Source organism: Carettochelys insculpta, chromosome 4 (genome assembly GCF_033958435.1).
Source record: "Carettochelys insculpta isolate YL-2023 chromosome 4, ASM3395843v1, whole genome shotgun sequence".
NCBI lineage: Eukaryota > Metazoa > Chordata > Testudines > Carettochelyidae > Carettochelys > Carettochelys insculpta.
Genome location: NC_134140.1, coordinates 105131100 through 105158067, shown reverse-complemented (window position 1 = coordinate 105158067; position 26968 = coordinate 105131100). Strand labels below are relative to the sequence as shown.

At 42.6% G+C, this 26968-nt stretch overlaps 1 protein-coding gene across 2 annotated transcripts in view; it reads right to left on the bottom strand.

The window, feature by feature from the left end:
• Positions 1–26968, bottom strand: part of NDST4 (N-deacetylase and N-sulfotransferase 4) — a 153700-nt gene that overhangs the window by 62645 nt on the left and 64087 nt on the right. For both annotated transcript variants that reach the window (XM_074991959.1, XM_074991960.1), the window contains exons 4-5: positions 19167–19352; positions 16122–16250 (exon numbers count right to left, since the gene is read on the bottom strand). In XM_074991959.1, coding sequence (XP_074848060.1) covers positions 16122–16250; positions 19167–19352 — 315 coding nt within the window. The remainder of the gene's footprint in view (positions 1–16121; positions 16251–19166; positions 19353–26968) is intronic.

The following is a 26968-nucleotide window of genomic DNA, read 5'->3' as shown; positions in this document are numbered from 1 at the left end:
TCCAGAAGATGACGAGGGAAGATGACGTGGTGGCATACCTCTTGGCCTTTAACAGGACAGCCAATCAGGAAGGCTGGCCCTGTGCCCAGTGGGCCAGCATCCTGGCACTATTCTTGTCCAGTAAGGCCCAGAAGCCCCACTTTGACATGCCCCAGGAGGCTGCAGCTGAGTACACCCAAGTGAAGGCTGTGTTCTTGGTCAAGTCTGGAGTAACAACCACCATCAGACCCCAGAGGTTCCATGAGTGAAGTACCGGGAGGGCAAGCATCAAGGTCCCAACTATTCAACCAGATCCATCTGGCCTCAGAATGGCTGCAGTCCAACTCCCACAGCCCAGAGAAGATTGTGGAAACTATTGTTCTGGACCAGTACATGTGGCTGGGACAACTAGAATGACTCCGATATGACTATGACATAGTGGTCCTTGTAAAGATACAGTTAATGTTTAAATATCTCTCACAGCCCCTGGGGGCAGAAGCCTGGTGGGGTAAGAAGCCATCCCCAGTTCTAAGGACCTGCATCCCTGGCCCTTGGGCAGGGCTTGGCATGGGAGAAAGGAGATGGAAGAGCACCTTGAGACAATGAAGGGACTTACGGACTGAGGGAAAGAAGGCCAGGGGGCAAGACCCAGTAGTCCAAAGAATAGGGGGATTCCTTTTGTGAGGTATTGGCATGACGCATGCAGAGAGGTAGGGCATATAGCTCAGGGACCAAAGCCAAAAGCCTGGCAAGGGCAACCGGGCTGCACACTGTGAAACTGTGCAGAGGTCTGGGGCCCAAGCGTGACACGGACCCTGCCACTGTGTGTAAAAGCAGACAGATGTTAATGGGAATGAGAAGAAAATTTGCAAATATACCATGGGAATGGGCAAATGAAAAGCAGGGAGCAACTCAGAGATTCCATCTCATGCATGGGGCTCACACATGCTCAACTGGCAGGGCAAGCTGGACTTCAGTGGAATCCCCGGTTGCTAGGCAGCTGGATCTCCCAGTCTCATGTCCCCCAGACACCTCCTTCTCTTCCTCCTTCACCTTCACCTCCAACTCCTTGCTGTTCTTGGCAGGGCCCTGAGACTCTGGCTTCTTGGAACTATCCATGGTGCTGGTGGGGTGGGGTCTTCACTGTGTTTGGCTTGCAACTCTTCTGGCTTGGCACCAGACTGATTGTTGGCCTCCCTGGCTTTCTGGTATGTTTGTTACTGCTCTTTTGCTTTCCTGTAGCACTGTTCCTGGTGCCTGTTGTAGCTCCTCGCCTGCATCTTGTGAGCAATCTGCTTGTAGATGTTTGCATTTCTGTGGCTAGTTTGGAGCTGTGCCTGTATAGTTTCATTTACCCACAGGCCAAGGAGATCCAGTAATTTCTGCTTAGTCAAGGCAAGCATGCCTCAGAAGTGGGTAGCCAGCATGGTCAGCTGGACAGATGTGTTCATCAAGCCGGGCAACCAGGAAAGCAATTGCAGAATGATCACAGGGAAGGCTGCTTCCAGTCTCCATTATTGCTGGGCACTAGTAATCAGATCAGTCAATGGAAGTCATTGTAGGACAGCTGTCTGTAGCCATTATTAGTTGATGTACATAACACAGTACCTATCTTTGCACTGTGTTGACCAAACTACATCAACTGTGAATTTATGCCTCTTAAGGAGGTGTTGTTAAGTTGTAAAAGCAGGGCACTTACATCAGCAGGAGCCAAACTTAAGTGAAGTTATGCACAACTAGGTTGACATGAGCTGCTTTGTGTTGAAGACCACACCCTATAAGGCTTTGAAACTGAGAACTAAAATATTTACTAATAATTGTATATCTATTTATACACACAGTACTCGTTTAAATTTTAATAGAGTTAAACCAATGGAGAAATGTTGATTTACCCCAACAGAGAATCTGTGCTCATCATATAAAAACAATTAATTTTTCAGTACATCTAGATTACTGGTGGGGGAATAAAATTCCAGGGCCTGTTTGTAGTCTGAGCCTTATCCAAGTGTTTCAATATCTTGTGTTTTCCAAACCAGGGTTAAACGTGATGTGTGCATATACCTGCTCGTGAGACAGTTCCATTAAGTCCAGAAAGAGAACAATGTTTTGCTTATTTCATAACACCCCTTTCCTATCATATCTGAAAGCAGGAAATGAAAAAATGCACAAAAGTGAATGCTGACTGAGAAAATACAATTTTCAAACCTAAACAAAAGGGTTTGTTTTAAGGTATGGGCTAAACTTACAGTTTATAGTGATCATAACTGGTTAACTTATCCCTAATTTCCATGAGTTGTTTCCTGCAGTGCAACTGCCTTCCTGTAATACGTCAGAAAAATGCATGATCAAGTAGGGCTGGAAGGAGGTAGTAATGTTTCCTCAGCATACCTCTCTCAGGCTGTGTCTACACTTACCTTGAAGATCAACAGCTGTTAATTAGTTTTTGGTACGTAAACTCCTTACCAAAAATCAACTTGGCAGCCATCGACTTCTGTGCCTACCTTCAGTCGATGGGAGCACTCCTCCTGTTGACCTTCCTTACTACCATGTGGCTCAGGAGGACTTCCAGAGTCAACATTGACCCAGGAACACAGGCAAAATGGTAAGTGCACATGTAGCCTCATTGTCTCAAACTTACGGAAGTCCCTTACTTCACAGCTCTGTGGGATCAGGATTGCAAAAGGCGTGTGTTCTGTTAAGGGACTCAGAATATGCTCTTAAAGTTGAAAATTGTTTGTGAACATTGTGTGGCTCAAGTACTTTTTACAGCCATCCCATCTCCTGTTTACTTTTTAACTAATAATCCCTACACCTATTTCCCAGTATATATGAAATACATTTATGGCTAGCTACAGGACTAGTCAAGTAAAACTGAGCCTTCTTTGGTCATCTTCATTCAAGGAAGCTAGGGAAAATAATAGATATCTGAACATTATTTCAAATCTTCTTTTACACTTCTATGTGATTTTGGGGGAAGTGTAACTGAACATCTATTCTTTGCAAAATACATGAAGTGCACTAACTTTAACAGCTCTCCTCAAACTTCTTCCTTCTATGCCTTTGGTTTCTGCCTGTATGTCCTGTACCTCTAATTTATGGCATTAACTGTGGCTCTGGACAGCCTGAGACCTGAGCTACCTACTGACTTTGTGACAGTACCTCAAGTGAAAAAGTCCTAATGAAATGCTAATGGGGAATAAGCAGCTGCTGTTGCCTTTTAATGATTAACATAAAAAACCTGAAATTCAATTACTACACATCTCAGTTTACTTGGGAACATTGCAAAGATTTTGTTTGTGCTGATGCTGGATGTGGGAGTTTCAAAGAAGCATTAAGAAAATGCATTAATAATGTGAAGGGGCCCGTGTTATGATGTATCTTGAAGGTTTCCTTTTCCCAGACTTCAGTTAACTGAGGGCATGTCTACACAATAGCCTTAGTTTGAAATAAATTATTTCAGAATGGCCTATTTCAAAAGAATGCTGCTACACACAAAATGCATTTCAAAATAGAACTTAGCTATGTTTAATTAGAGCATCTGCACACACAGGCTATGTCTACAAGTGCACACTACATCGAAATAAGCTATTTCGATGAATAACGTCTACACATCCTCCAGGGCTGGCAACGTCGATGTTCAACTTCGACGTTGGGCAGCACCACCTCGAAATAGGCGCTGCGAGGGAACATCTAGGCTACGTCTACACATGCAGCCAACATCGAAATAGCTTATTTCGATGTTGCGACATCGAAATAGTCTATTTCGATGAATAACGTCTACACGTCCTCCAGGGCCGGCAACGTCGATGTTCAACTTCGACGTTGCTCAGCCCAACATCGAAATAGGCGCAGCGAGGGAACGTCTACACGTCAAAGTAGCACACATCGAAATAGGGATGCCAGGCACAGCTGCAGACAGGGTCACAGGGCAGACTCAACAGCCAGCCGCTCCCTTAAAGGGCCCCTCCCAGACACAGTTGCACTAAACAACACAAGATACACAGAGCTGTCAACTGGTTGCAGACCCTGTGCCTGCAGCATAGATCCCCAGCTGCCGCAGAAGCAGCCAGAAGCCCTGGGCTAAGGGCTGCTGCCCACGGTGACCATAGAGCCCCGCAGGGGCTGGAGAGAGAGCATCTCTCAACCCCCCAGCTGATGGCCGCCATGGAGGACCCAGCAATTTCGACGTTGAGGGACGCGGATCATCTACACCGTCCCTACTTCAATGTTGAACGTCGAAGTAGGGCGCTATTCCTATCTCCTCATGAGGTTAGCGACTTCGACGTCTCGCCGCCTAACGTTGAAGTTAACTTCAAAATAGCGCCTGACGCGTGTAGACGCGACGGGCGCTATTTCGAAGTTGGTGCCGCTACTTCGAAGTAGCGTGCACGTGTAGACGCAGCTCTACACGCCAAAGTAGCACACATCGAAATAAGGGTGCCAGGAACAGCTGCAGACAGGGTCACAGGGCGGACTCAACAGCAAGCCGCTCCCTTAAAGGGCCGCTCCCAGACACAGTTGCACTAAACAACACAAGATCCACAGAGCCGACAACTGGTTGCAGACCCTGTGCATGCAGCATGGATCCCCAGCTGCCGCAGCAGCAGCCAGAAGCCCTGGGCTAAGGGCTGCTGCACACGATGACCATAGAGCCCCGCAGGGGCTGGAGAAAGGGTGTCTCTCAACCCCTCAGCTGATGGCTGCCATGGCGGACCCCACTATTTCGATGTTGTGGGACGCAGATCATCTACACGTGCCCTACTTCGACATTCAACTTCAAAGTAGGGCGCTATTCCCATCCCCTCACGGGGTTAGCGACTTCGACGTCTCGCCACCTAACGTCGATTTCAACTTCGAAATAGCGCCCAACACGTGTAGCCGTGACGGGCGCTATTTTGAAGTTGGCGCTGCTACTTCGAAGTAGCGTGCACGTGTAGACATGGCCAGAGCCTATTTTGAAATAGAGCCACTGGAATCACTGTGGCTTATTCTGAAACCTGCACTATTTGCTGTCTTAATAAAACCTATTTTGAAATAGATGCTATTCCTCATTCAGGCTGTGGCTACACTGCCCTTCCCTTTCATAAGGAGCATGCAAATATGGTCAATCGGAAATGAAAATGAGGCATGGATTTCAATATCTTGTGCCTCATTTGCATGCTTGTGTGGGATCTCGATTATGGAAGAGCTGATTACAAAAGCCAAAAGAGCTGCGTAGACAGGGTTCATTCAAAAGGAAACTTCGCTTTTGAAAGCACCCTTCTTCCTAATTTTTTTCAGGAAGAAGGGTGCTTTGTCAGTTTTTACAGTGTGGTGAAAAAGTTTTCTAGTATAATTTTCAGCTTGCAGTGAATTTTTATCTCTGACATAGAATGGAATAAATCCAAGCCTAGAGGGGTTAATATTAATAATAGCAGTTCTGACCCAATCTTATCTACAGAACAAAAAACATAGCACTGTAATTTTGTTACCTTCTTGTTTACTACACAGACTGCTGGCAAATGGTATTTGCATAAACATCTCTAAGACCATTTCATAGTTCGTTACACACACGTACACGCAAAATGTTGCTGTATTGCCTAGAAATGGTTGAAGCTATTGCTGGAGTGATAATAACATAAAACCCCAGCAACTCTTTTTCCCTTGTTAACTGTTTTGTTGGTGAATGTATTGCTCCAAAAAGCAAGCAACTATAAATATGATAATATTGGCAAAAAGAGTGCAAGATGGGACCTCTCCACCCATCTTCATGCACACAGGCATACAAACAGACCCAGACAACTTCTTTACTTTCCCTTTCTACTCAGCTATGCTGTTCTCAGATCCAAGTATTCTGGTGTACCAGCAAGGCCAACTAGGTGGACGGCAGTGTCACAGTTAAAACTCATGTCCCCTGAAGCCTAAAAAAGGCTTTGAACACAAGTACAAAGAAGACATTGCAGTGCCTTTATCCAGACGTTTTCCGTGTATATATGATTTTCACTCTGGTATTTCATATTTTATTTGTAATGGGGGGTGACAAGGTCAGCAGTGAAATGATTACTATGCTGGACAACAGTTGAATATAACTTGTGCCTTAACACCATCATGAGCAAAGAAACAAGACAACCTGACAATTCGTGCATTGGGAGGGGCATAAATTATTTCTGAGGCACAGACATTCATGTAGATAATATGAGCTCAGGAGCAGAACCACGTACGACCAAGTCAAATCTGAATTCCATTTTCAGACTCTGAAGTAGAGTATGTTCTTCAGTCCCACTGCCATTGAGCCAATATAATTCTGCACTACAATGCATGTTACACAACAGGTCTCTGGTCAGTCACCTCTAACTGAGCACACAAGCTGGTGCTAGAACAGTGTGTGAGGAGTTAAAAATGAATAAAAGGCTTTGATCCCACACCACCTGCATTCCAACTCTATCATGCATTGGAAAATGACTAGCCTGGATAGTTTTACGGGCAATCAAATATTTTTTAATCAAGGTCCAAATTTCTTGATCAAGGTTTGGTCGAGGTCCAGACTTCAGAAAAAATAATACAAAAATAATGATAAATAAAAAATTCCATCGGGTGAAACGGGTTTTTACCCACAAAAGCTTATGCCCAAATAAATCTGTTACTCTTTAAGGTGCCAATGCTGACTTGATTTGCAACTCTCCTTTTCTTTTGAAGAGAGAGTTCAGAGATTCAGCGGTATGGTGTAGGGGAAATGAGGGAATTCTGTGATCTTCTAGAACTCTTATTATACCCAGTTAAACTCTATCACTTTATAGTAGGGTGCACAGTGGGCCAGTTAGTGATGAGGGTAGTGGGAGGGGACTCTGGGCCTGCCTAATGTACTAGGGTCTGACCCGGGATCCTGGGAAAGTCAGTAGCCCTCTGAGTTACACTTTAAGTTTGCCAACTGCTTAATCACACAATGGCCGCGTCTACACGTGCACGCTACTTCAAAGTAGCGGCGCCAACTTCAAAATAGCGCCCGTCACGGCTACACGTGTTGGGCGCTATTTCGAAGTTGAAATCGACGTTAGGCAGTGAGACATCGAAGTCGCTAACCCCATGAGGGGATGGGAATAGCGCCCTACTTCGAAGTTGAACGTCGAAGTAGGGCACGTGTAGACGATCCGCATCCTGCAACATCGAAATAGCAGGGTCCACCATGGCGGCCATCAGCTGAGGGGTTGAGAGACACTCTCTCTCCAGCCCCTGCGGGGCTCTATGGTCATCGTGTGCAGCAGCCCTTAGCCCAGGGCTTCTGGCTGCTGCTGCGGCAGCTGGGGATCCATGCTGCATGCACAGGGTCTGCAACCAGTTGTCGGCTCTGTGGATCGTGTGTTGTTTAGTGTAACTGTGTCTGGCCCTTTAAGGGAGCGGCTTGCTGTTGAGTCCGCCCTGTGACCCTGTCTGCAGCTATTCCTGGTACCCTTATTTCGATGTGTGCTACTTTGGCGTGTAGACGTTCCCTCACAGCACCTATTTCGATGTGGTGCTGCCCAATGTCGAAGTTGAACGTCGACATTGCCAGCCCTGGAGGACGTGTAGACGTTATTCATCCAAATAGACTATTTCGATGTCGCTACATCGAAATAAGCTATTTCAATGTAGCGTGCACGTGTAGACATAGCCAATATTGAATACTTCTGCCGTGCACCATCTCAGTGGTACCATCTTTCACTCGCTCCATCCCCACGCCCTCCATTTCTCGCTCTTCCCCTCCTTCACTCACTTTCACTAGGCTGGGGAATTGAGTTGGGTGCAAAAGGAGATATGGGCTCTAGGCTTGGAGTGCAGGCTCTGGATGGCATCATAAATGAGGGAATCAAGGTACAAAAGAGGGCTCCAGGCTAGGGCAGGGGGCTGAAATGCAGCAGGAGGCATAGGCTGTTGCTGGAGGTGTGTGCTATGAGTGGGATCAGGGATGAGGAGCTTGGGATGTGGTGGGGGGTGGTCTCCAGGCTGGGGCATGGAGTTAGGGGTGTGGAAGGTGATGGAGGGTTCCAGTGGTGCTTATTCCAGCCCCTAGAAAGTGGGTGCCAGGCCCCTGGAGCCACCTAGGCACATGCTTGGGGCCAGGGAAGCTCTGTGAACAGCCCTTAAGCCTGTAGTCACCATCCATTGGCTATAGCTTCCATTGGCTAGAACCTGTGGAGCCAGTATCCAGAGTGGGGTTAGCACATGGAGCCTCCCAGCCTCTGGCCACCCTAATACCAAGAGACAAGAGGGACCAGACAGCTGCTTCTGGGCACAGCACAGATCCAGGGCAGATAGGACACCTGCCTTAGCCCCAGGCCCCTATTATGCCACCAACCAGACTTTTAATGGCCAGGATGGCAGTGCCAGCCAGCTCCTCTAGTGTCTCTTTTAGTCTAGACATTCCAGTAGAAAACCAGCTGTCTGGCAACCAGTGCTCCATATAAGCTGTGCACTTGGGCAGCCAGCTAGAGAGATTCAAATGTCTCCCAGCTGATTTGAAGATCACCCACAGCTAGCAGCATGCATTACTACTGATAGTACACATCTGTGCATGCCTGGTGATCATCAGTGAATATCGCACTGACTGTGTCCATGATATTCAGTACCTATTCTGCGATTAAAGAACACAATGAAAACCCCTTTAAAGTCAATATAAAGATTCCCTTTGAAGTCAATGAACTTTGGATTAAATCCAGGTAAAGTAACTCTCTTTCAAGAAGTATAAAACTATCACCTTTCATAAGCACTAATTTCATCTAAAGGTTCAAAATAATAAAATGGAATTTGAGGGTACTTGTGGATGTTGATTTATCAGGAAGAAATAACATAATGGTAAGGGGAAGGAGCACTGGTGGTACCAAAAACTGGAAGGTTTGCTCTGGGAGTTGGATAAGGTTCTCAGGTCAACTCAATTTTATAGATGAAAATTAAGAATAAAGGAAAACTTTCAGACTACATCTACACTACATTCCCCTTTTGAAAGGGGAATGCATTTGAGGGAGATCGAAAATAAATACGAAGCGCTGATTTACAAATCTTGTGTTTCATTTGCATAATCTCACGCAATTGCATTTTTGGAAGACTTTTTTGACAGCAAAAACAGCCATTCCTTCCTGAAACAAAATAGGAAAAGGGTTCTTTCGAAAACAGGGTTTATTTTCAAAGGAACCCCATCTACACAGCTGTTTCTAGTTTTGAAATTCTCTTCTGAAAATGAGATCACATGACATTATGCAAATAAAGCACTTCATATGCATTTTCAATCTCCCTCATTTGCAGTCCCCTTTCGAATGGGGAATGTAGTGTACACACAGCCTCAGCCCTCCACCTAAAAGAATGAACAACGTGGGAGAGTATGATTGTCTATGGAAAAGAATCACGTAATGTAAATGCTCAGTTGCCATTGTAGCCTGGTAGTGCTCACAGTACACACACATGCTAAATACAGTTTTCAGTCTGCACACCGCATAGGGGCCTATTCTCTCCATCGTTAGGATCTCTTTTTCCCTGTATGCATGATTTAATTCACATTAATGCTAAACTGAGTTAATCACACACATCTAGGAGAGAATAGGCCCTAAAGAGCATGAAATTAATGCAGACAAGTCACATTACTATGAACAGAAGTTACAGTACTTCTGCAGACAGCAGGAGAAACCCCTCTGTGCTTTTGTATGCGTAAAGCAAAGATTAAACAGTGCTGTTTATAAAAATAATGATCACAACAGTCATTTTGTTGCTATGGTTTTCTGGAGGATGTAAGTCTTCCTACAAAACCACATCATAAAGACTAAGTTACATCTAAAAGGTTCCCCCCCGCCCGTATCACAGGCTCCTACACTGTGTCCCTCCCAATGGCACCATAGTACCTTTAAAAAAAGATATTAAGACAAAATTACAAGCAACCACACACCCACAAGCAGTGGTTTGGAACAAACCATACTGAGAAAGGAGCTATGCACCAATTGGCAAGACAAGTGAAACTGATTACCCATTATGAAAAAAATGTAAGAAAATAAGAGAGACTGGAAGTTCAGGGGGTGGGGGTGGGGGTGGTAGGTGAAGCGGGCGGACAGGCAGAAGAGCAGGTCTGAGAAGCCGGGTGAAATTAGTTTAACGGGGAAATCTGAAAACATTAAGGATGATTTTAAATTAGCTTTGGAGATAAATTGGAACAGAATTTAGATGACCAAAGATTTGGGTCATAGCAAAGCTTTCACTTCCAGGAATGAGAGGCTACTCTGGCTTCAGAGTTCTGAATGCTCTGAAAATAAACTAGTAGCAGTTTATGAAAATCATAGGTTTTCCTAAAGAAGGAACTGAGGGATGTGTGATGGATTGGATCACAGGGGTCCCCTTGGGATAGTCACTAGGTGTGCTGGTCATGCCACTGAGCCCTCTTACCTGCCTTTTGGGGCACCCTCCACCACCCTGTACTGCTAGGCCAGAATATTTCCCACACAAGGCACAGAGTTGGGGTAACAGCCACCCGGCAGAACAACACAGAAACTGAACCAGCTCAGCTCTGGGGGTGCTCAGTTATGAGGCTGTTGGGAGCATCCAGGAATAAAGTGGACCAAATCCCCAAATAAATCCATCCCTCGCTGTATAAAAGTTTTACATGGTGAAAGCTCATAACTTCACCCTCTTTATCAATGAAATAGAGAGGGACACAGTGGCTGCTCTCCCACTTCTCCCCTGCTCCTTGTAGCCATTATTTAAATTGTATTTGATAATAAACAAAAGTGTTTTTATTAAGTATAAAAAGTATGTTAAGTAATTGCAAGTGAAAAGTAAGTTACCGAGCCAAAATACACAAAACACTCCAGCTAATCCTAATATACTAAGAAACTTGTTACATACAAATTCTAAGTCTAACACTGTGTCTACACTACTGAGTTTTTCAAAAAAGCCAGGGCTATTTTGAAAAATCCAGTGGAGAGTCTACACACAAAATGCATTCTTTCTATATTAAATCGGAGGAACACAGCACTTTTTCCGGTGGCCCTCTTCCTCTCCCAGAAGAGGAAGAGTGCCTTTTTTCTGAAAGATTAGTTCAGAAAATAATGTGTGTGGATGCCCCGGGGACCCTTTTTTTTTTTTTTTTTGAAAAAGCAGTCCTCATGGCGCCGGATTTATCCATCTCTGGCCCGTTCTTTTGAAAGAGCCAGGACTGTGTGGATGCTCTCTATCGAAAGAGCAGATCAATTTTTTGACCCACTTTTTAGTGTGTGGACGCACTCTTCTGAAAAAAAAATCATAGGAGATCTTTAAGGAGAACTTCTTTCCAGGTATGTCTACACACCAACCTTATTCCTAAGTAAGGTGTTCCAAAATACCTCTTCAATGTGTGTAAGGAGGGATAGTAGATGGGGGAAGAGTTACTGGTATATAATTTTCACATCTCTTATATCTTAGTTCTCACATATTACAAACGGAAGCCATGAGAAGAGAGGGTGACATGGGACCTAATACAAAGTGCATTTAAGTCAAAGGAAAATAGCCCAAGGAATTCCATGGGTTTTGGATCTGGCTCAGAGTGAACAGTGAGCTAGAGGAGGGCTCACTTTAGTTTTGAAGAACCTTTCAGACAAAAAGAGTTTGTTGATAAATGCATGCCAAGGCACTTTGGAAAACATATCCCCAACTAGACACACAAAATTGGGGTGGAGAATCTTTTGGGGTTCAGGGCCACTGACCCACATAAAATATCAGTTGGAGGATACATAAAAGTGAGAGACAAAACCTCCCAAACTCGTCACTGATGTGGCCCCCAACTGAAATGTAGAAGGGACATTCTTGTCATTCCACTTGCACAACAGCCCCAGAGCCTGGTGGGGTGGGTTTTAGATTTATGGGCCCCCTAGGCTCTGGGATGGACTAAAATGAGGGTTCAGTGTGTGGGAGGGGGCATGGGGTGTGGGGTTTGGGCAGAAGCAAGGATGCAAGAGTGGTCTTGAGGTAGGGGTGTGTGGTTGGGAGGGGGTGCAGGAGTGGTCTGGGTGTGGGTGGTTTGGGCGTGAGGCAGGGAGTGGGAGCAGGCTGGACTTAGAAGGTCTGGGTGAGAGGGTGTGCGGGAATGGGCTTAATGTGGGAGAAGGGAGAGTGGGTGCAGGAGCACACTAGGGTGCGGCAGCTGGGAAATGGGGAGTTCTTATCCACACAGATCCCCAGGCATGCACATGGCTCCACCATCCCAATCACCACCCCCTGCTGCTCCTGTTGGCTGTGATTGTGGACAATCAGAGTGGCAGGGAAAAGCACTTCCCCACATTGCCATTTCCTCAACAGGAGGGAAGAGGTTGTAGGATTGGCAGTGTGCAGAGCCACTTCCTCTCCTTGTCAGGGAGAGCCTGTAGGCTGGATCTGGATCCATCTTGCTTGACTCTGGCCTATGAGGCTCAAGATTCCCCTCCACACACAGCAAGGAGCAGGAGGTGGTGCTCTAGCCATGCAGGGGTGAGGGGAAGCTGGAGCCCAGGCATGGCCTCCCTGATATTTGTGAGGAAGAGAGTACTGAACCTCAAGGGCTTGATCCAACCTACAAGCTGTAACTTCCCCACTCCTGTGCAAAATGAAAAGGTGTAAATTAGCTGTTACCACTCAGAAGGAGATCTTGGAGTGACTATAGATAGTTCTCTGAAAGCATCCACACAGGCTACGTCTACACGTACACTGTACATCGAAATAGCTTATTTCGATGTAGCAACATCGATGAATAACGTCCACACGTCCTCCAGGGCTGGCAACGTCAATGTTCAACTTTGACGTTGGGCAGCACCACATCGAAATAGGCGCTGCGAGGGAACGTCTACATGCCAAAGTAGCACACATTGAAATAAGGGTGCCAGGAACAGCTGCAGACAGGGTCACAGGGCGGACTCAACAGCAAGCCTCTCCCTTAAAGGGCCCCTCCCAGACACAGTTGCACTAAACAACACAAGATCCACAGAGCCGACAACTGGTTGCAGACCCTGTGCATGCAGCATGGATCCCCAGCTGCAGCAGCAGCAGCCAGAAGCCCTGGGCTAAGGGCTGCTGCACACGATGACCATAGAGCCCCGCAGGGGCTGGAGAGAGAGCATCTCTCAACCCCTCAGCTGATGGCTGCCATGGCGGACCCCGCTATTTTGATGTTGGGGGGCGCAGATCATCTACACATGCCCTACTTCGACGTTCAACTTTGAAGTAGGGCGCTATTCCCATCCCCTCATGGGGTTAGTGACTTCGACGTCTCGCCGCCTAATGTCGATTTCAACTTTGAAATAGTGCCCAACACGTGTAGCCTTGACGGGCGCTATTTCGAAGTTGGCGCCGCTACTTCAAAGTAGCGTGCACATGTAGACGCGGCCACAATGAACAGCAGCAGTCAAAAAAGTGAACAGAATGTTGGAAAGAACTATACAACTTATAGAACTGGAAGGGACCTCAGAAGGTCATCAAGTCTAGTCCCCTGCCCTCTTAGCAGGGCCAAGCATCATCCCTTTTTAAATCTATTGGCCCCAGATCCCTAAATAGCCTCATCAAGGATTAAATTCACAACCCAGGGTTTTGCAGGCTAATGCACAAACCACTGACCTGTCCCTCCCCATTAAGCAATGGATAGGTACTGAGACAGAAAATGCCATATTCCCTCTATATAAATCCATGGAATGTCCACAGGTTGAATGAACTGTGTGCAGACATGATCACCCCATCTAAAAAAAGATATCTTGGAACTGGAAAAAGTTCAGAAAAGGGCAACAAAAATCATTAGGGGCGATCAGATTCCATATGAGGTAAGATTAATAAAAGTGGAACTTTTCAGCTTGGAAAAGTGATGACTGAAGGGAAATAACAGAGATCTCCAAAATCAGGTTTGGTGTGGAGAAAATAAATAAATATTTCTCAAAACTTTATAACTAGGGATCACCCACTGAAATTAATAGGCAGAAGGTTTTAAGCACAACTGAGTATTTTTTTCTCACAACACAGTCAATCTATCACACTCCTTGCCTGAGGATGTTTCGATGGCCAAGATTATATCAGAGTTAATTAAAAAAAAAAACAGTCCTTCAGCGGCTATTAGCCAGGATGGGCAGGAATGGTGGCCCTGGCCTCTGCCTGACTGATACTGAAAATGGGTGAGAGAGGATAGATCATTTGATGATTACCTGTTCTGTTTATTCTCTCTGGGGCACCTGTCATTGGCCACTGTTGGAAGACAGATTATTGGGTTAGATAGATCTTTGGTCTGTCCCCGTATAGCCTTTATTATGTCCTTAACTTTCATACAAAAATAGCCATTGCAAGTGGCTAATGATTTACAAGAGTCTCTTGTAGGGTTAATCGCTTTATACCTGTCCAAACAGACGATTTAGCCCTCAGAAGGCACAAAGTTGCTATGCATCTAATCAAATGATAACTTACAACTGAAAACTGTGGACATATGCGTTCATTACATTTTTAAAAAAACACCCCATTGATTAGCTTTAAAAGTATTGGTACTTTTTTGAGTCTGCTCTACCAATTTTGCAACATATGAAACAAAATTGCTGCAAGTATCATGGGGTAGCTGTGTTAGTCTGTAGCCACATAAACAACGAGAAGTCCCATGGCACCTTATAGACTAACATATTTTTTGGAGCATAAGCTTTCATGGGCAAAGACCCACTTTGTTAGGTGCATCTGATTAAGTAGGTTTTTGCCCACAAAAGCTTATGCTCCAAAACATCTGTTAATTTATAAGATGCAACAGCACTTCTCATTGATTAAGTTGCTCCATTCTCTAAAAACTCTGGATATAGATAATGGAATGCATTCATGATCCCTTAATATTCAAGTAATGGCGTGCCAAGGAGGAAACTCATTCAGGACACAACTAACGGAGAACAATGAGATGGTATATATTAAACTCTGTATTCATCAATTGGAATGAATTCTGGTGGGACCCATCCTACATCCTTGGACAGGAAAGAAAATTGAGGTGGAGATGAGATAGTTTTCAAGTTTTTTTTCTTATTTAACCCCAGTGAAGTTGATGGTATTGAACAGAGTGTAGTTCAGAGCAGAAGTTGACTCTAAAGAACTGAAAAGGAAAAACCTCAACTCAGTGACAGAGGTTCCTGTCTCAAATACTGAAAGGAATTTTAAGTACATTAGCTTTAAATGTCAGAATTAACCCATTTTTGCATCCTTGATTCTTGGTTAGTGAAGTGACATGACTATGATAGTATAATGTGTGAAGGAGTGTTTATTAGTATAATTTGGGATGGCTTTATTAGTCAAGACAAATGACATCAGAATATAATTTATACAAGTCATTCCAAACGAGTGACAGTGACACTTTCAAACAAGACAGAATATATCTTTATAAACTCTGTACAGAAAAAGCATCATAAAAATGAAACATTATGACCTGAGCAAAATGAAATGTTCTGTAATTATAATACCATTCCCCCACAACATTATCCTGCACCCCCATTATGATGGCTTAATAATCTTGCTGTTGTTCTGTGGCCCCTTCTCCCACAATGCTCAGGCACTATTTCTCTTTTTGTCTTATTTTCCTTTTCTACCTGTGTTCATGATTAACTTCCCACACAGAGTAGACTATAAGCACATAGTGTGTTGTGTGTGTGTCTGGCTTCAGAGAGTTGGTTTACCTGTTCTTTAGCAGCTTTATCCTGTGCATGTGAATTTGCTTCTATAGTTAGCCATATTAAGGGATGCTGTGCAAGCAGAGATGAAAGATGTGCAGCTTTCAAGGAGCCAAAGGAGAATGTGTGGGAGGTGGGGTGGGGGGTAGAGAAGATGGGAGAGAAAGAAAAGGAAGAAGCTAAACAAGCATCATGCAGCTTCCTCCATCCTCATTGTTTTCCTTTGTTCTTTTCCTCATGTAGCTTGTTCAGTAGATTCTTGTCTCTACAGGCCTAACTTGCAGGTTGGGAAATTTGAAAAAAAAAACCGAACAAACCACTTTTCTTTCTTATTTGTATCACCTGGGATGCCCATTACTTCTCACAACACAGTCTTTTTCCGATTTTTTTTTTAGAGGCACACCACCCCTGAGCAAAAAAGATTTGATTTATAAGCATGGAATAAAGAAACACATAGTTACTTCCCCCCTTCACCTTCAATAGTGACAGCTAAGGTACATCACAGAGGTTAGCAAACAAGATACATACGGGATTCAGGAGGATGGTGAGGAAGAGTTCACCTCCTTGGATGCTTTTGTCCAATTCTTGAGGCCCCCCAGGATATTCCTTGTAGAAAATTGTGTGTGTGAAAAGGCCACAGGTTTGTCGAGGAAGTACCTGACAACAAAGTAAAAAAAAAAAAAAAAAGCTCTAGCATCATTATCCTATTTCTGCAAGCCCCCATGCCAAGTGGAAAAATAAAAACCTCTTTTTAGTCCTCATTCTGCTAAACTCACATAGGCTGGGTCTGCACTTGCCCCCAACTTCAAAGCAGGCATGTTAATCAGGGCGACAGGAAATTGCTCATGAAGTGCTGCAATGAATATGTGCTTCATTAGGAAAATTCTCCCCTGTGGCAACTTCGAAGTGTCAAACTTCAAAGAGCCAGCATGCCCTAATTTTGCCCAAACCCAAAATTTTGAGGACTAAAGGCACTTCAAAGTGCCCACAGCTACATGCATGCCAGCACTTTGAAGTTTGACCCTTCAAAGTTGCCTCGGGGGAGTATTAGCCTAATGAAGCACTACATACTCAATGCAACACTTCATTAGTAATTTCCCATTGCCCTGCTTAACATGCCCCCTTTGAAGAAGGGGGCAAGCGTAGACAAGCCCATATAGATTCCCTTGTCTTTTGTCTTATTGTAAGAAAGCATGGCTACGCAGATATTGAGACTTCCAGCTCCCACAGAGATATTCCAAAGCCTTTGTCCAGACTATGATCCATGTTTCATGCAGTAAGAATTAAAGTTTTGTTTTTAGGGATTTGTAAACGAAATAAAAGAGCTTCCCTTCTTTTCACAAGGTTAGTTAGTCACAAGACAAGTAGCGCTTCTCAGTTGTCTTCACTATCTTAGACTATTTATCTTGCTGGTGAGATATAGTGTGTAATTGGTATTCTAGGTTACACACCCAAAAAGAACTAGTTCATACTTTCATTTGCCCTGCAAATCAAGTTAGACCCCAGTAGTGAAATATATTCCAGGCTGATAGGACTATTAAATGAGTATATCCCAAGGTCAGCTCTACATACAATCATCAGTCAGAAGACTGTCAGGATTCTGAAAACCAGCAGATGAAAAACCAACAAACAAACCCCAAAATCTCTGCTATTAGAGCTATTTTCTTTACTCTTTAATCGCAAGTACATCAGAATCCTTTTAGAAAAAATAACACTAAGGCCTATAATACTATTCAGTATTTGCACAGACATTACTCAATTTTGGCTTAGTTTTTTTTTTTTTGTCAGTTTTCCAGGTGAGTTTTTTTTTTAAATTTAGTACAAAGGAACAAAAATAAAAATAAACTAAAATTCCACTTCAGCAAAGCACCTAAGAATAGAGTTAAGTGCTTTGCCCAGTTGAATCTTATGTTGTAACTACAGCACAAGCTTTGTTATCCTGCAAGCATGGGGAATGGGGGATTCTGGTTAATGAACTATGCCAGTTAGTCAAGCTTTTTCATCAAAAGCAAACATTTTTAATAAAAAAATGTAGTGTTAAGTAAGGTTATTTCATTTAACAGTATGACTAGATACAGTACTGCAATTTATTGCTCCTCTACTGCCTTTAGTGCCATCATTATCAACAACTTCTGATGTCAACGGTGATTGTGCTGGACATGTGGCACAAGCTGCACAAGTTTTTTGAATCATCTTATGGATATCTGCCTGCCTACAAGTCAGTTGCCTTTCCTTGAGGAAATTTTTGTGGATAATGTGTAGCTGCATGACTTTCTGAGATGAATAAGATAACTAATGCTCAGTAAATTTCACCAAAGTCTCCAGACACCCTGCAGCAGTAGCCCAAGATACTTTGGTTTCTTCACAATGGTCTTCTTCCTCTGAATTTATTTCATCTGAAGCACAGGTACTCTGGATGGATGGATGGATGGATGAATGGATAAACATGGATGGATGGATGGATAACCATTTCTATATTTTTAGAGTCTGGTAGTTTTTTAACATCTAGATCTTGATTGACATTTACCTACTCTTCAATTTCATTATCCTTCAGTTTAGTGATTGGGTTTGCTCTGGGTCATCATTCTGAAGGACATCAAGTATCTACTATAGCACTCTCCTTTCTGGTCTTATGTTGAAACCTTGAAATTCTTCATCATAGGACCCCTCCATAAATATAACTTCTGCCAACAGTGTTTTCCATGCTGTCTTTAAAGTTGAAGCATTGACAGCAGACCAGACACATGCCACATTTAAGACGTTATCCTGGATGCTGTACCGTGACTGAAAATCTTGGCTTGCTCCTTTAGAGTTGAGCAGCTTCCTTATAAAATCCCTTCTTCAGATGACTTTTAGGTTTTGAATAATTCCCTGATCCATTGGCTGAATAAGTGTGGTAATATTTGCAGGCAGGAAGACTTGTGTTGACATCTGTGGAATTTTCCAGATATCTAAGTGCTGGTCAACAAGGCTTTCACTGTAGTTAGAGTCTGCCCTGACTCTTGATTTCATGGTGTTATTTTTGCCAAATAAATATACTAGATAAAATTGTTATTCTAATTTTTATGCATTTGCTATTGAAGGAAAGATGTGAAAAGCCTCCTTTCTCCCCACCCAGCGTGAAAATGTCACTGGCATAACTCCAGACCCTGTCCTCTGAGAGTTGCATAGGTAATCTGGCCCAACCAAAGTATCTGTCAAGCTAAAGGATCATATTTTACCTTTCTTCCTCTTCCATTTTGGAGGGTCCCAGACCATTATGCATTGTGGAGAGTAAGACCCTTGGATATGGGTCTAGGACATTTTGATGAACTGTAATGGCACATAAAAACAGTCCAGGTTTGGTATTCTATCAATACTTCTTATTTCTTTTAATTACACTGGAAAGTTCCAAATACCTCCCTTTCCTGCCCTTGGCTATTATTTCTTATGGAAACTGGCTGCACACTGGTAAAACTGCTTTGGTGAAATCTGCCATCTTGAAGGATTTAAATACTCATTATAAAACTTGGTGCATCAGTAAAACAACACATTTTTTAAGTCCTGCATTGAAGTAATGGAAATGTAGTGTACCATGATGCCATTGTGGATGAAGCCCCGTCTGTGCCGTGCAGGTTTTAGATGTGGATATTCTTCTGTGCTTGTGACTTTGATACCCCAGACCTTCTTCCAGGCCTCATAAAGCTGAACATGTACAGGGTAGACCCCAGAGTGGTGTGGAGCCACTGCATAGCCCATGTCAGTCGGAATACCGTGTTCCTGAAGTAAAGGAAAAGAAACATATTTGCATATACAGTCGTAATGCCTTATACCATCAAATTTATTCTTATCCTGTCCACCAGTAGCTTTTTCTCTTGGTAAATCCTTTTCCTATCCACAAGAAACACTTGCTCTTGGGCAATCATGTATTTGCGTGTATTTTGTACATACAACACTCACATTAAAAATAAGAGACAAAGGGTCTTTTATGTGATAATCACAAAACAATTAACTGGAATTTCTGATATCTTCTATACAAATCTTCAAGTAGTAATCAAGACTGGGCCTGTTATACAACTGTACATTCTGCACTGTACCTTTATATAAAAGAGACAAAAGACAGGAAAGCAAGCCAAGTTAGTAATAAATCAGGGATTTATTAAAAAAAAAAATCAGCTTCCAGGATGTGTCATTGGGTCATCACAGATTTAGCCGAAGCTCCTACACCTTGTACATCTACAATGATGATTCATATTGATAATGATGACCAAAGGTACTGCAAGAGTTTAAGTGCCTTCTGAATTGAGGGAAGATTAAACTATGTTCAGTATATTTTTTAGTGTTAAGAGTATTTTTAGTGACCTGGAGTACTCTGCACAAGGCCTGCCAATGGGGAGTGGGCATGGGGAGAGGACAAAAGAGGCAGTTGCCCCAGGGCTTGGCGTTTCAAAGGGGCCTGGAGCTTCAGCCACTGCCACTGCTGTTTCGGCAGTGGTGGTGGCCAGAGCTCTGGGACTCTTTGAAGTGCTGTGGCAATGCAGCTCTGCCACTACATGTGGCTGTGAAAGCACTGAGGTCTGGGCGGCACTAAGGGCTGACCACCCTAGGACCTGTCCTTTCCTCCCTTGGTCCCGCCCCTTCCTGGACATGGAGTTGGGGGCCCTGTCCCACTTTGCCCTGGGGACTGCCATGCACCACCAAGAGCGATATGTAGTTTCATAAAATAACCTACTGTGTAGAACACTTTATCTGTATACAACTAAGTGTTTAAAGAAACTAACCCCTCTACAGTGTGGAACTGCTACTGGATTGGTGAGTATTGTGTACCACCTTATACTTAATTCGTTTTATTTTATTATAATTATTTGAAAATTGGTATTCCATTGGTGAAATATAACTCTCAGTTATTCAGAATATTTGAGTAACTGCCTTCCTACCCCCCAACTCCAATCATGCCAAATAACGAAGCCTTTACTGTAATTGGCTTTTCCATTTGATAAATGGGGAGGAAGATAATACTATCACATAATATTGAGCTACCATTGTTTAGAATACATTTGACTGCCAGTGTGTTATGTGTATTTATAAAATATGCCCTATCTGGTTGGATTTTTTATAGTACTTCTCAAAGGGATGGAAAATCACCCTGTTTTATTTAGTCACATTTCAAATTGTCTTGCATCAATAAACAAAGAAATGTTGACATGACAATTGCCATTTTTAATACTGCATATTACAAAAAGCAGAGGGATATTTTCTTAGCCAGTAGCATATTTGCTGTAGCTGTTTATGATATGTAGCTCCAGCAAATTTCCCTGACATACGGTATTGACTCCCAAACTAAACCTAACCTTTGAGAGTGAACTTTTCAGTCTGGGCAGTTTTGGTCCATATCTGTTGTAATTCATGGCAACACACCGAAGTCATGCTTTGCAAATTAGCCCTGAAATAGTCCACTCCTTACGGTCCCTTGTTATGTGGGTTATCCATATTTTCCCCCTTTTTTCATACAGATCTCACTTTGCCACCATATTTGTTACTTATTTAGTACTTTATAATTTATAGAGTTAAGTGTGTGTACATGGCACTTTATTACAGGCAGAAGTTATGAAATCCTTTATCTGAAGAACTCACAATCTAAAAGGTGCACAGTGCAACACATGAAAAACAGTTACTATATGCTGCTGGGTAGACCCTACAAACTTTTGAAAGTTTAGGTATTATCAGCATTGGTACCACAGGATAACACATTCTTCTTTTGCCAAAAGAATAAATGCCAACTCACAGAATAGATAAGCCATCTGCTATTCATGTATAATTCATACTGGAAAGAATATTGCTAAAATACTGAATTATAATTGTTGCCTGTTCTCTTCTCTACCTTGTCTAACAAATGGCCGTTGCGTCTATAATTACGGAAAGAACATATTTTGCCAGGCATCTTTAAGTACTTAAACTTTGCAAAGAATGGCTTTTATTCCTTTGAGAAAATTAAATAAAACCTACCGGAAATGTTTATTCACACTTCACAGAATATAACCAGTTGAATCATCAACTTTCTAATGCTAAAGATAGCCTTCTAAGGTCACTGATTGATAGGAAAACAATTTCATATTTTGACCACTAGCAGAGTATGCTTTTTGCTTATCAACGAAGTCACTCACCTGCTAGATCTATATGAGGCATAAGAGTCCGTTTTAGATGTGAAATCATGCATGTCCGTGTAATGAAGGACCATTTAGAGGTATCAGTGACATTCTCCATGGAATCATGTAACAAATTACATATCAGTGACATTCTCCATGGTTATGCATTGATAATCTGTATCAGGGTCCATCTATGCTAGAAGATATACAAATATGTAGCAAGACACAGTCCAATGGTGCCCAAATGGTGGTGTGAAAGCTGCATGTGGCACTTCAGAAGTTAATATGCTTCTCCTTGAATCTTTGTACAAGTGCACAGTGACACCTTCCATAGCTGTTATTTTCACGTGACACCTGTGACATTATGCCACAGCTAGAAGCAAAAGTGTTACTCAGTTTGGACTAAGAAATGGGAACAGGCCTGCTGACAGAGGGGGCACAAGTAGCAGTTGCCTAGGGGTCTGGTACTTCAGTAGCAGCAGCCAGAGCTCCAGGCCCCCTTGAACAGCCATGGCAGTCCCAATCTGTGCAGATGTGTAGGTAGGGGGCAGCACCATGGTCTGGGTGGTGCTAAGGGCTCAGGCCCTTTGCCCCACTCCTTCCATCCTTCGCCCCACCCCAACTTGTCCTGGAGTTCACAGTGGGTGTCAGCTTCACTGAATGGAAGTGTAAACACCATTAGTGGTGCTATGGAAAGTTTTACCAACATTTTTCTTACGTCATCTAACTATGGAACACAAGTGCAAACAGAGAAGAAAATACACAGATGAAAATCATGAATGGGAGAAGTACTTTTCCAATGAGTGTAATGGTAGGGCCATATGTCTTCTTTACCAGACATGTATCTCTCAGTTCAAATCTTCAGACTTGTAGCATCATTTCACTTCAAGTCATGTACACCTGCATCTAGAAATCCCACAAGGTTCTGAACTCTGCACTTCAAAATGAAAAGCTTTGAACAAAAAAAAGACTTAGAAGCCCAGTTCTTCACCAGATTTGGCAACTGATTACAGACTGTGATTTTAGTCTTCTATTACATAATTTGGCACACAGCCTATGCAAAAAGGTCTCACTGTAAAGTTGTTTATAGAAACATGCCTTCCTGTGATTTCAATCCAGTCATCAGAGAACAACAATTTACGGAAGAAAATTTCTGCCTCAACCATTTACTCTATACAACAGAACACAGAATCTCCAACCTGAACAGCAATATCAAATTGCAGCTGCACTCACAACTTCAGCAGTGTTATTTGAGCATTGCTTGTGATGACTCATGCGATGCACAGATAAACCTCCATTGTCGATATTTGTCAGCACTAAGTGTATGGTGTAAAGCAAGAACTCCTCATGGACGAGATCTAAAGGAGGTATTGATGTTGGTCATTGAGAAAAACAACTTGCCTTTATAGAAGCTCATTACCATTGCAACGGACGGGACTCCAGCCTTGTGGGAATCTGCAAATGGATTCCTAGGGCTTTGTAATTCTGACAAGAGCTTTCCCAGATTTTGGGCATTTCACTGTATGTTCATTGAAAGCAACTGGTATTTAAGAATTGAAGATTTGATCACATAATGAAACCTGTCTTGCGCCTTGTGAATTTTGTTCACTCAAATGCACTCAATTATAGGCAACTTCAAAATCTAATTGAACAACTGTATGACAATGACTCCTCTTATGATTTGTCATTTCATAGTGCATTTTGTTGGCTCTCAAGATTTAAAGTTATTTCCCATTTTTGAGCTTGTGCAACCAGGAAAACTGTTTATGGAGGAGAAGCTGAAAATATACCCTGAGATTAAGGAGCCTGGGCAGATTCTATATTTGGCATTTTTTGCAGACATGCTGCTGCATTCCAGTAAACTAAAGATGGACTTGAAGAAAAAAAAATTGGGTTGCTGTCTGATCTAATGCAAAGAGCGTATTTGCATTCATGAACAAACTGCTGTTGTTTCACAGACAAATGCTTGAGGAAGAGCTGACACATTTTCTTTCAATGTCACAACTTCAAGCCATGAAATCAGATTTCTGATTGACCCAATAAATGCTTAAGCCGCTTGTCTGAAGCCCCCTTTAGTCACTGATGACCCAACATCCCAGATATGAATAATAGAACTTTTGGAAGGTGACAGATTGAAAAATGATGGAGGGAATCCTTACATTCTGGAATTCTGTACCAAAGGATAAATACTCCAACAGTAAAGATCCAGCCCTCAAATTAATCTCTATATTTGCCTCACACTCTCTTTGTCAATCTGTTTCTCTGAACACTCGAACAAGAGCATTTACCTCTTGCTGCCTCTGTTTTGTAGGAGGATCAGTCTCACAGGGATGGGGAGTGAAGCCCTGGTCAAGGCTCATTTCTTTCTCCAGTGGGGCTCTGCCTTTCCCAAGACACCAGCAATACCAATGCTAGATTCTTGAGCGGGACTTGCCTGGCTACATCCTGCAGAGCAGAGCCTGCTTTCTGAGTGGGCAGAAAGGACTCGGCCAGTACGGAATTATCTGAGTATGTTGCTATCCAGAGCTGGGGGCTTCCCGGTGTGGAATAATGCAGGGAGTGTGAGAGAATCCCAGTACTACTGTCAATATTTTTAGGCTTGAGGAATGCTGGGGAAATTCACAGAAACAGCTTTATCGATGGCTATAGTTAAAATTTAAAGTAAGAATAGTAGCTTTGCCAACTGAATAAACTACAGATTGAACCACTGGACAGCTCTACTTTTAGCCTCTGACCTGCTGCTGCACCAGCTGCTGTTCTTCCCTAGTCAAGCAATACTCCTGTTCTTAGCCCATTGGTTTTCCCCATGAGTTCTCCAGCCTATGCTGAACTATGCTGACTATGCTGAACCAAGGCGTTTCCAGACTAGGGAAGTCCAGATTAAATAGATTCAACTTGTAGTAGATCAATTTATAGACACACAAGATAAAAAATTGTTAAAGTGGGTCAAAAGCAAGAAATACACTGATTAAGAGCTGTTGCAAATATTGAATTCAATACAAAATTATTTCTTATGAAAAAAATCAGACTTTATTCTCCGTATCAGAAAAACTGCATCAAGGAAAAGGCTAATATTTAATGATATTATTTTCTTTAAAATAAATCCATCTTGTACCTTGAACTTTGAAACCCATGTAAGGATCAGTGATTTGTCAGTCTTTTCTTGCATATTAGGGCCTCTTATGTACTAGCAGCCCAAATGCTTTCACAAGTGACAAAAGCATGGATATGTGTGACCTTGTAAGCTAATTAGGTACATATAGACACTTTTGGCTTAAACTTGGAAAATGGTGACCATTCTCTGTAAAGCTTCTTTTACAAATGAAGTTTCATACTTTCTAAAGGAAATTATAAAGCATTACAATACAGTACCATTGTCCTGATGGACTATACCATTCGAAATATCGTCAACCTTCAGGTCAATCAGTCAAACCTTCACTTCATCTTGAGTTTGCCCCATTGTGCACAGTTTTAATGTTTATTACTTGTATGCAAAAGTTCCAGTCAACCAGATAACTCCTTCATTTCAAAATATTAACAAGTCCTCATAGGAATTTGCTGATGGACTAATTTATCATATGTATTTTAAAAACAATCATTTATTTGGGACCCAGGGTTTTCATGGAGAAATTGCAGAACAGAGACACTGAAGATATACCTGGTATTGGAAAAGGTTCATAAAAAGGGAAACAAAAATGATTAGGGGTTTGGAATGGATGACATATGAAGAAAGATTAGAAAAGAGCTTAGAAAAGAGGAGACTAAGGAGGGATATGATAGAGGTCTATAAAATCAAGACGTGTGGAAAAAGTGAATAAGGAAAGTTACTTATTTTTATACATAACATAAGAACTAGGGGTCACCAAATGAAATTAATGCGTAGCAGTTTTAAAACTAACAGAAGGAAGATTTTCTTCACGCAGTGCACAGTAAGCCTGTGGAACTCCTTGTCAGAGGATGTTGTGAAGAACATGATTTTAACAGGGTTCAAAAAAGAACTAGATACATTCATGGAGGTTAAATTCCTCAATGGCTATTAGCCAAGATGGGTAGGAATGTTGTCCCTAGCCTCTGCTTATCAGAGGGTGGAAATGGGTGACAGGAGAGGAGTCTCTTGATGGTTACCAGTGCTGTTCACTCCCTCTGGGGCACGTGACATTGGCCACTGTTGTAAGACAGGATGCTGGACTAGATGGACCTGTGGTCTGACCCAGTATGACCGTTCTTATGTTCAGTCAGTAGGCAGTGATCCATATAACCAAGGCCATCCTCACGATTTATGCAGCCCTACATGGTATTATCAAGATCCCATCCAGAATGCTCTCCCTCCCTGACCCCATTGCTGACACACTCCAAGCTTTGTATGCAGCCCAAAGGAGAAGGAACAAGACAACACACTCTAGCAAGCTGCCCCAGGCCACAGAGTTACAATTCCGCACAGAGAACCCCACGCCCTATCCCTAATATAGAATGCACTGCACCGGCACATTTGGCTCTGGGAATACTGTTTACACAAGGTCTATGTTTAAAAATGCTCCTACAAAGGAGGGAATATGAAAGTGGAATGGACACTGCTTTCCAAGAACTCAGAACATTTTTGGAGCAATGAAGGTTATTATGCATATTTCTACAGCTTTAACTTTCAAGAGGGCAATAGAGATTCAGACAGCAACAGTAGGGATAGAAAACTCAACTGTTAGATTCACTAGATAACTTCTGAAAATCAAACTGAGTGTACAAATAGTTACACACTTCTAAAGAAAGCTATATTTTGATAAAACTGACATTACGATCATTATCTGCTTTTGATGAAATTCTGAGTATTGGCCATTATTAGAAGCAGGACTGGAGCTACAGGAACCAATCATCTTATTCAGTATGGCATGCCATGGGTTTACATAAAATTTTTCATATATTCACTGAAGCTATTTAGTTCACTATTTATAGTGCTATGTTAGATGATGAAGTGGTTAAAATTCGAGATGCAGGCAACTTGCTGGTTCTTTTTACCTTGTCAAAAAAAGGGTAATATCCTGGATATACTACATTCCAAACTGTCACCTTGCAGTATTTAGGAGATTTACATATGCTATTATCAACTTTTAGCAGTGAGATATTTTCTAATATTGTTGGTCCTGAGTGAAATTTCCCTCAGGAGATTTTCTTAACCTGTCAGGTTAGTGTACTTTTGTAAAATTTCTTTTATTATTTTATTTATAGTGATGAGTATTTGTGCCAGGTCAGGCCAGA